The sequence below is a fragment of the Leucopleurus acutus genome (assembly GCF_964270905.1).
Source record: "Leucopleurus acutus genome assembly, chromosome: 8".
NCBI lineage: Eukaryota > Metazoa > Chordata > Mammalia > Artiodactyla > Delphinidae > Leucopleurus > Leucopleurus acutus.
Window position 1 is genome coordinate 39,501,143 of NC_139151.1, and position 11,121 is coordinate 39,512,263.

The following is an 11,121-nucleotide window of genomic DNA, read 5'->3' on the forward strand; positions in this document are numbered from 1 at the left end:
TTCTGTCCTTTTACAAACCTCCAGCTTCTAACCTCACACCCCCATTATCTTCAAGGTTTGCGTAAATGGTTTTGTGCTGGTTACAGTACTTTCCCAGGTGTCTTCATTGAAGCCTACTGGGATTTCAGAAGACATTTTCTTTTTCTCTTCCAGATAAAGGAACATTAGTCCATGTCTCCTTTCAGAAACTAGAGTGGGGTTACGTGTGTTCTGCAGTGAGTTTACGACTATGCACTAAGGAATGTCCACTGCCTCCACGAGTTTCCATAAATCTGAGAAAGCACATTCCCTAGTCTCTGTTCCTATCCTTCCTCCTCCTCGCCCCATTCCTCAGAAAAGATCCCAGACTCTCCCTCTTGTCTGCCCTCACATCGTTATTTTTTTTTTTTGACAATTATTGGCTCATCCCTTAATGTATGAGGAGATTTTATAAATGGATAAGCAAAAGTTTAACATAAATAGAAAGTTTTCAGGAAAACAGATACAGGTAGTTTATAAACATGTAAAACGAAGCTAAATATCACTCATAATAAACAAAAATTTAAAAGATAAGTCTTTTGTCTATCAGATGGTAAAATTTTAACAAAATTGAATTGGGGAGAATTTATGGAAAAAAAATAGAATCTCTGGATGGCAACTTGGCAATATCTATTAAAATTCAAAATGTACTTATATTATGGTTATCATTCTAGGAATTTATAGTAGATATATATTAGTACATTTGCAAAGAAGTATGTAAAAGAAAAAGTACTGCTTGTAATATCCAATACTGAAAACAAACCTCACATCCCTAAAATGAGGACTGATTATAAATTACAGAGTTCATATGAGTGAACAAATTGCTCTCACATCTTTCAACCTTCTCCCACATCACCAGGATGAGCAACTTAGTTGCAGTGATTTTAGGGACCCGTCCCTCAGGAAACAGGGCCTTACTAGAGAATTTTACATTCTCTCCTTTCCCCAGACTTGCCAGATAGAAAGACTCACTCACTAGAAACTTGGTGGTCAGAGCCCTTCAGAGCACAGCTCGTGGAAGGAAGGGAAAGGCCTGCCTCACGCCCGCTCTCAGGGGTTCCGTTCCTGGGCCACGCCATCCGGAACAGCCCTTACAGCTGAGAAGCAGCAGCTGGAAGGGAGATGCCTCCTTCCTCCGGGGCACAGGGCCACAGGGTGTGTGTGCGCCCCACCTCACACTGAGGAGGCAGAGTGAGCCTGAAAGACATGACATCTGTCATCCTTTTCCTGACCTGCCTGTCCTGAGAGGCGTGGAAGGAGGGAGGGAGGGAGGACAGAGTTCATCAGAAGAGGTGGGAGACAGCAAAGTGGGAACACCTGTCACATGGCTCCCACAGAGTCCAGGTAATGAGGAGTCCGGCTGGTTGGGTTGTGGAGACACGTGAAGGGCGGGGACATATGCAAGAACCATCCTGGGGGTCAACTGCGAGGACCTGGTGACTGACTGGATGCCGGGGAGTAAGGAAAGGAACTTGACAGTTTACAGAACACCTTCAAAGGAAGCAAGAGTGAGGATGACGCAGCGCGGAATGGCATCCGAGCAAGTACAAACTGGCGCCACAAACCAGACGAGTGAGCCCCCAGCCTCCCACGGACAAAGGCTGGTTCAACAGGGCAGCCGACCCAAGGCGGAGGAGTCCAGGCCGCCTCTGGATCCTCCCCAGGAGAAGGGGGTCTCAGGGCTAGATCCAGCCTAACATTTCCATTTGTTTCTCTCAAGGACCAGATTCCTGGAAGAATCCCATGAACTGAACCAAAGCCTCGAATATCCCCTAGAAACAGTAGACCACACCCCCCCCCCTTGATAACAGCCTGCTAACTTGATAAACTCCATGCCCAGATGCCTTGCTGACCCACCTTCCAAAGGAAATGAGCCTCCGAACTGCCAAGTGGCAAAGTGAGGTTCAAGCTGACAGGGCAGTATCCCCGCGGTATTCTCTCCCCACCAGTCACACCAGACTTCCAAGGGAAGAGTGGTACATTTCACTCAAAAACGTGCCCCGGGGGCTTCCCTGGTGGCGCAGTGGTTGAGAGTCCGCCTGCCGATGCAGGGGACGCGGGTTCGTGCCCCGGTCCGGGAGGATCCCACATGCCGCGGAGCGGCTGGGCCCGTGAGCCATGGCCGCTGAGCCTGCGCGTCCGGAGCCTGTGCTCCGCAACGGGAGAGGCCACAGCAGTGAGAGGCCCGCGTACCGCAAAAAAAAAAAATGTGCCCCGGTCCCACGATATGAAGCCCAATGATGCTGCCTTCAGACAAACAGGGCTAGCATCCCTCTAGAATAGCACTGGCCAGTGGAACTTGCTGTAATGATGGACATGGCTCTTAGGCACTTGAATCGTGGCCCGTATGACTGAGGACCTGAATGTTTAGTTTCATTCAATTTTCATTAATTTAGATGGCCACATGTGGCTAGCGGTTAACATGGAAGGTATAAATCTAGAACTTTAAAAAAAAAAAAAAAAGAAAGAAAAATCTGGGGGCCAGATTAAGCTGCGAGGAAAAACTCATGGAATTTTAATTCTCCACTGAGAGGAAGCGGACTCTCTTAACAGTGCAGCACCTGCTCAAGCTTTTTTCCAGCCCCGAGCTCTTCTCTGGTCATTACAACTACACATCAATGAGCCTCCAAAACATCGCAGCTTGGAAAGCCCTCAGAGACCCTAGCCCAAACGCCGGTCCACTGCAGGTAACTTCTCCACAGTGTCCCTGAACACTTCTAAGCAATCTTTACCGAGTCCCCCCAGCAGCAGTGGAACTCAGCATCAGGAGAGGCAGTCCGCCTCCAAATCCAAGGACACTCTTCCAAAGGGAAATCAAGGACGCTCAAAAGAATAAAAAACAAATTTTGCACCATGCTTTACCTCTTATACGGCCCTTTAACAGGCATTATCTCAGGTAAGCCTCACCATAACCTTAGGATATAAGCATTAGTAAACACATTTATTTTACAGAATTAGCCAAGGTGAATGCCAAGTGAATTAGCCAAGGTGATATGGCTGGTATATGGTCACCATTTACCATAACCTGGCATGTCTTCCAAGCACTGAGAGATCAAAAGACAACCGAGAGAAGGAAAAGTCGGGGTGGGGAAGGGGGAAGGCATGGAAGAGGGATTAGAGGAAAGGATACAGTCATGTACATCAACTAGGAACCTCAGAAATCAAATCTATTTCGATCTCAACCATTAAACATGAACAGAATCAGTTCCAAAGAGTAAGTAAGGTACCTCAGTCTAGGTCTAATTTATAGGGGCCAATGCTCTAAAATAGTGCTTCTCAAAGTGTGGTCCCCGAACCAGCAGTGACAATATCACCTGGAAACTTGTTAGAAATGCAAATTCTCAGGCCCCATCCAAGACCCGCTGAAACAGAAAGTCTGGGGCTGGGGCCCGGCAGTCTGGTTTTAAAGAAGCTTTCTTGACGATTCTGATGTCCACCCACGTTTAAGAACCACTGCTCTACAACTGTACATCTAAGGCGCAGTCCGTTTCCTCTGGGAAATAAACAGCTTGGTCATCAAAGGAAAGGAAAGGGAGCTGCCAGTAGTGAAGTTTGGGACACAGTGACACCAGCCCTGGCTTACTGTACCTCGGGTAATAAGGACCCCAAACTCTGAACTAGCTCAGGACAGCACACACCTCCTACCACCTCCTGTGGTCAGGGCGGAGAGAAAATTGTTCTTTACTCAGAAACTCTTGGTTCAGAGGTAGGGAAAAGGTATATTCTATAAGGAGCACTAGATCGTGAATAGAGTATCCTAGCTTCTAACCTCAATCAATAAATAATATTTGTAAACAACAAGGTCCTACTGTATAGCACAGGCAACTATATTCAATATCCTGTAATAAACCGTAGTGGAAAAGAATATGAAAAAGAATATATATATGTATAACTGAATCACTTTGCTGTATAGCAGAAATTAACATTACATTGTAAATTAACTATAAGGACATAAAATAAAATTTTAAATAAATAAACAGTATTTGGTATACAGCTCAGTTTTCCCAAGTGTGAAAAGGCAAGCTTCTATGAGTAAGAACTGGGATTCCAGTTTCTCAAAGAAAAAGATACATGAGAAAACACATAACATTATAAAACCATTTGTCTTTCTGCTATGTTACTACTACTACTAGTAATAATAATAATGATAATAATAGGCATTTACTGAATGCTTTGAATGTGCCAGCACTGAGCTAAGTGCCGTATATGCATCAATTCATTTCACCTGCATGCAACTCCACCAGGTAAGAACCATTACTGTCTCCATGAAGTTGCACGGGTCTGAGATCACACAGAAAGGAGGTGGCAGGGCCAGGAAGCAAACTAAGTCCATCTGACCCTAAACAACCCAAAATACTACTGCCTTCTTCATTTTGACACATATTCTAACTTTAAATCAATTCAACCTTACTCATACTCAGTTTTAAGTACTGCATTTTCTTTTTTTTTTTTTTAACCTATTATGCCATGTGCTGTTCAAAAAAGTCCTCAACCACTCAGTTTGCCCAAAGTCCTTCAGCCTGTGCTCAAGAACCAGGGTAACCCACACTGAAGAATTCATGTCAGTAAAATATCTAAAAACTAGATCAAAGGCAAGAACCCATTTTCTTCCCACCGTGCTTGGGCAACATGCCCAGGGAAGCCCTCCCTGACCACCTGATCAAAGTGAGACCTCCCTGCTGCTTCTCTTCTCTGTGCCCCCAAATACATCACGCTCTTCTCTTCTATCACAATATTAACACCTGGGAATGTCCACATACCACCTCACCAATAGCGAGCTCTGGAGAGTGGGAACTATGCCTGATTCACCCGTGTGCTTCCAGAGCACTAAATGCATAATCAACACCTAAGAGATGGTTTAGAAGATGGATAGCAAGACATACACATTCTTAAGAGGGTAAAAGTGAACTACACTTTGAATATAAAATGTAAAACCATGAAATTTTTTTTAAAAAATAGAAAATCTTTGGAATATTAACCTAGGCAAAATGTTCTTAGATGTGACACCAAAAGCACGATCCAGAAAAGGAAAAACTCAATAAATTGGACATTAGCAAAATTAAACATTTTTTTCCTGCAACTGAAAAGACAGACTACATACTGAAAAAAATATATACGCAAGCCACATATCTGACAAAGGACTCATATCTGGAATATATAAGGAATTCTCAAAGCTCAATGGCAAATAATAATAATAATAATAATCCAGTTAGAACACGGCAAGACGGGAGCAGACATTGCACCACAGAGGACATACAGGTGGCAAACAAGCACATGAAAAGATGTCCAACGTCGTTAGCCATTAGGGAATGCAAATTAAAACCATGATGAGATTAAAATATTTACTGGGACAGCTAAAATGATAAACAAAAGCTGGTGAGGATGCAGAGAAACTGCATCTCTCACACATTACTGGTGGGAATGTAAAATGGTAGACACTCTGGAAAAGTTTGACAATTTCTTAAAAAACTAAACATACACCTACCATACAAAACCCAGCAATCCTAATCCTAGGCATTCGTTCCAAAGAAACAAAAACTCTGTCCTCACCAAAACCTGTACATGAACGTTCATAGCGTCTTTAACTGTAAGAGCCAAAAACTGAAAACAACCAGGTGTCTTTCGGTGGGCAAATGCTTAAGCAAACTGTGGTCTATCCACACCAGGGAATACTACTCAGCAATAAAAAGGAACAAACTAGTGATAAAGCAATAGTCTGGGTGGATCTCAAGGGTATTATGCTGAGTGAAAAAGCTAATCTCATAAAGATCACATACTGCATAATTTTATGTATGTAATATTCTCAAAATTATACAGGAGAACAGAGTGGTTACTACAGTTTAGAGATGGAATAGGGGGAAGGGGAGGGTGACCATAAAGGGGTGGCACAAAGCAGGGCTTTGAGGTTATAGAATAACTCTGCATCTTGATTGTGGTGGTAGCTACAGGGAGCTACACATGTGAAAAAAAATTGCACAGGAGGATAACACACACAAACCCGAATGTTTGCATGTAAAACTGGTGAAATCTGAATATGGTCTGGATCGCACCAAGGTCCATTTCCTGGTTCTACTGTTGTACTCTGGTTATGTGAGATGTTACCAATGGGGGAAACTGGGTGAAGAGTACAAGGGACCTCTCTACTATTTTTGCAACTTCCCGTAAAGTTATAATCATTTCCAAACTAAAAGTTAAACAAACAAACAAGTGAGCTACAGGCATTTTACTTAAAAACAAAACAAACAAGAAAAGAGGTGTACATAGCTGCAGTACTGGCCAGTGAAGTCCCAAATACAGATTGAAACACACACAGTAGGATCATGTGACTTTATTATTCTTTTTAAGTTAAGCCCAATTCTCCAGAGGCTTAACAGGGATACATTTCCTAACACGTTAGGGCTACTCCCCCAGCCCCCCCCCAATAAAGGGAGAAAAAATGCCTGATGTGTGAGACACTTTGGGAGTCCAGGAGTCTGGTCCTAAGAGCCTGGAATGAATATACCCTAAGATTTCACAAGGATGGAGGCCAAGGGCCTCACAAGTTAGGGAAGAACTCAGAGTGGTGGCAACATGCAAGCCCAGGCGTGCCTCCGTTCCAGAAAATGTAGTGTACGGATCCACCCACAATGGCCAAGATTTAAATGTTGCCTTCCCTCCAAGACAAAACAAACCAACAAAATAAAACAATTTTTTTTAAATCGCTAAGCAAACAAATAAAAACCTCAACAACCTCAGACTATTTCCAACAAACCTTATAATTATGTCCTCTTACTTGACCTCCAAGTTACCCCTTGCTTTTCAAGTATTCTATTGCCTAGTGAATTCTGGGACATAAGAACCTACCAAAACTAATGAAAGAATAGGAGGAGAAAAATTATTCAAAACACTAGAGAATTTCCTGATCTAAGCTTTCATATGCATTTAAAATGCAGATAGCTACTTGGAAGGAGTGAGGATGTTACTTTGGGAGAATTTTGCTTATCAGGACTACTAATGGGTCTTACAAAGTCACTTCCTTTTTAATGTATTGGCCTGGAATATCAGATTTTTACGATTTTCACTAGCAATTCCCTTGTTTTCTAAGTTGTTCATTATTTTTTTCTTTAAAAAGCTTTACGTTATACAGTGCTTTATCATTTTCAAAGCATTTTCACAAATTGCTATGAAGCACTGGTACCTAGGGGCTGTACTTTTCAACAGAACTCTCACCAGCCAGCCAGCCATCTAATTTCAATTAGGTCGGCCATCTTTCCCCCAGGCCCTGTGTCTACAATTCTCCACAGGGGTAGACTTAAAAAAAAAAAAAAAAAAAAAGCAGAGCTCTATCCACAGAAACCTCCAGACGAACTGGCCAAGGGCAGAAGACACTCTCAAGTCTAATCAGCAGAGTGCCTTCCCAGAAAATCACTCACATTTCTGCACTCCTGTGCTTTTCTTAACAGCACTTTAAAATCTCATTTAAACCGAAAGTCCTCCATTAGCTCGCATGAACAGATGTATTTTTAAGTGCTTTGATCTCCACATGCCCTTCAGTACATTAGTATTCTTCACCCCCCCACCATCACACAGAACCAAAAGACCAAGACTTCTGTGCATTTTAAAAAGAACGGAGGGCTTCCCTGGTGGCGCAGTGGTTGAGAGTCCGCCTGCCGATGCAGGAGACACGGGTTCGTGCCCCGGTCTGGGAAGATCCCACATGCCGCGGAGCGGCTGGACCCGTGAGCCATGGCCGCTGAGCCTGAGCGTCCGGAGCCTGTGCTCCGCAACGGGAGAGGCCACAACAGTGAGAGGCCCGCGTACCGCAAAAAAAAAAAAAAAAGAAGGGAGAGGGGACTTCCCTGGTGGTCCAGTGGTTGACTCTGTGCTCCCAATGCAGGGATCCTGCAACAAAGACCCGGAGTAGCTAAATAAGTAAACATTTTTATAAAAACTAAAAATACTAATAAAAAAAAGGGAGTGGGAGTGGAGTTAAGAGCACCTTCTCTCCTCCTATCCACTTGCAGAGTTCACAAGGGTTTCCTCATTTATCTTGAAAAATGTATCTCACGAAAGTAAAGTATACCCATCCAGAAACTAAACATCCCCCATGCCCCACCAGGGAGAGTAGAGGCAGGCAGCTCTAAAGCCTTCTACTCTATGCCCTACTCCTTTTAATTCTGGTCAAATCAGTGGTTTCCAACCCTTTGCTCCTCTGTAGAACAGTTCAAAGTGTATTAAGGATTGTGCCCACATTGCTTCCATAAAAAGCATTATAGTAGATGTACTATGATGATCAGAGCAGCGTCCTGGGAGATAAATGTCACACTGGTCTAGATGCTTCAAGAACTTGCAAGCTGGAGAGACACCAATGCTTAACTTGGGTCGGACGTCCACGGAGAGCTGCCGGGTCCAGGAGTGGTGGACAGCCCGGAGTGGTGGGCGGCCAGGGGAAATCTTAGTTTGGCAGCAACACACTGGCCAGTTTTGGAAGCAGAGAGAGAGAAATGACTATTCAACATTTCAAGCCCAGACTTTTCACTTCCTGAAAAGGAAGGAAATTTTTTGGAATAGTAGCTGTTAATAATCCCTCTATTCTGGTTGTATTTGCTTATAGCAAGTAACGTTATTGTTTGGGGTAGTCCAAAGCATCTTGCGGCATCATAAATGGCTCTAGTGACCCACTATCTCCAACACCACCAAGGACTTTAAAAAGCAGTACAAAAACTCGATTCTCCTAACATGCCTCGGAGGAAGAAAACGGGCAACCATGTCCGCACTGTATCAGGACAGGGCAAAGGAACTGAGGGGGACCGAGGGCGGAAAATGTTCGGTCCCAACCTCAAAGGCTCCGAGGCCCATCGTCAGGGCCACGTCTACTGAAGCCTCAGTTCAGGTGATCCACACACTAGCCGGGCATTTTCCAAAGCATGTGCCACTCGGGGACAGGAAACCGACGCCAAAGCCAAAGAAGCAAAGACCCTTCGAACAAAAATGGAAAGGGAAAGTCTTTACAGCCACCAATCAAGATACTAGAGAGTAGGGCGTGGCGAGGCGCGGGAGCTGCGGGCAGGCAGCCGGATTCTCAGCCTGGGCTCCTAAGAGGGAAACTTGGAAAGGTCGCCGCGGCGGAGGCCCTAGAGGTGGGTGCGAGCCAGCGCTCGTCGGTTTCGCCGCCCGTTCCTCCAGCCCGGCTGCCCACGGGGCACGTACGGCCCCTGCCACAGCGCGGGCCCCGCTCTGCCCAGCTGTCATCGACCGAAGTGCCACGAAAGTCCCATTCCAAGAAGAGCCATCTCCACTTGGAAAGTTTAATGTTTTTCCCCCTGAAACCAGATTCTTTTGAAGTAACACGAACAGCAAGGGAGAGCTGGATCTAACTCCCCAGTTTCTGTCAAAGAAACTTGTCCCGGGAGAACAAAGAAGAAGCAATCAGAGAACGCGGTCCGAGGACGGGGGTCCGCGGCGCGATCGCTTCTCCGCCCCCACCCGCCAGAGACTAGACTTTGGGGCTACAGGAGGGGTCCGGCGCGTCGGGCGGGCCACCGTGCGCGCCTTTGTCTCGCGCGCAGGGAAGCGGCCACCGGCCACCCCTTCCGCCGCCTCCCTCGGCCGCCGGAGAGCCGCGCGCCGGCGCGTCGCGGAGAGGGCGGCCATATGGCAGCGCCCCTCCGGAAAGGCCAGCCCCAAGGCGAGGGCGCGCCTGCAGCCCCGGCCACGGGCCACGACGGCCAAACGACTCCCAGTCTTCGAGGGGGCGCGGGGAGGCGCGGCGCTGCGACCCGGCCGGCCGGCTCCGGGGCCTGCAGAGTAGCGCGGGAACAGAGTTCTGATTTTTCTTTTTCTTTTTTTAAAGCAATATGGGTAAGGGAGATCAAGATTCCGGTGGTAAGCACTCCCGGCCCCCGGCACCGAAAAGGCTGCCCAAGTCGTTCCGGAGCCGGGCCGATCTCCGCCCCGAACTCCCGGAGAGGAGCCGCCGGCCCGGAGCGGCAGGGGGCGGGGAGCATCGATGGGCCGGGTCCCCTGCGCGGGAGAGTCGGAGGCGCCCGCCCTGCGCCCGGAGCGGGGACTGGTTACCTTTCACTGCAGACTCACAAGTTCCCCGCCGCAACTTTGCCCTCCACATGAGGCGATCATGGCTAGTTCAGTGCCGCGGCTGGGGAAGGCGGCCGCCAAGCAGCGCGCCGGGCATGGCGTGTGGCAGCCTGGGGAAGCGGCGCCCGACAAGCAGCCCCATTCACAAGGAAGAGGAGACACGCCGAGGCTTCCCCTCCAGCCCCAAACCGGACCACCGCCGCTGGGTCCTAGAGCGTCCCGTGCGCTCCCGCCGCCGCCCGCGCTCCCCGCGCCCCGCGCACCGCGCGGGGAGGGTAGTCCGGGATCGTCACTGTAACCCTACACTTCACCCCCGCCCAGCGCCCGGCCGCTGGGCCCTAGAGCCCGTCTCCAGGCTTCCGCCGCCCCTCCCGGGGCCCGGGAGATCGCCAGCTGAAATTGCCCCGAGCTCTAGCTGACGTGTCTCCCCGAGAGTTAGGAGGGCGACGGCCTCCCTTGTTTTGGTCCCTACCGAGGTTTAATTCATGTCAGACTCCACTTCTCCTTCCTTTGACTTTCTCTTCCTTCCCACCAGGCCAACTCCGGCCGAAATCGGTTTCCCGATCTGCCCTCAAAGTCCAGATCAGTTCTGTGTAGGATTTTTTTCTTCTTAAGCGGAATTTCCAGATGAAAAGTGGCCAGACTTTTCTCTTTGCATTCCCCTAGCCCCAGTGCTTCTATCATGCACTGGGATTGGGCGACAAGCTGCTGCTCTGGGCTCCGTTGACTAGCAGAAGGGCCAAAACAGATTCTACAACTTCAGATATTACAACCAGTAGTCACAAACATCTAGGCTGTTACCTGCCCGAGCGGAGGCGATTAAAGTAATTCTGGGAGAATGTTGCTGATTCTGTCCCACCTCTTAAACCAGGCTACACTGAGTAACACTCCTCACCCACCCCCGTATACTCAATTGCAGACCTCGGGAGCCTCGATCTGGGGACCCCAAACCTACCCACACCATGTAACATCTCTCCCTAGCTTCCAGGAGCTGTCTCTGCTGCTTCCAGGAGCACAGGCCAGGTAATA

General features: G+C 47.6%; 1 protein-coding gene across 2 annotated transcripts in view; it reads right to left on the reverse strand.

Moving 5' to 3' along the window:
• AMOTL1 (angiomotin like 1) overlaps positions 1-10,242 on the reverse strand; it is a 103,430-nt gene extending 93,188 nt beyond the window's left edge. For both annotated transcript variants that reach the window (XM_082845209.1, XM_082845208.1), the window contains exon 1: positions 10,075-10,242. In XM_082845209.1, the coding sequence (XP_082701335.1) occupies positions 10,075-10,123 (49 nt within the window). In that variant the 5' untranslated portion in view covers positions 10,124-10,242. The remainder of the gene's footprint in view (positions 1-10,074) is intronic.
• Positions 10,243-11,121: the final 879 nt, after the last annotated feature.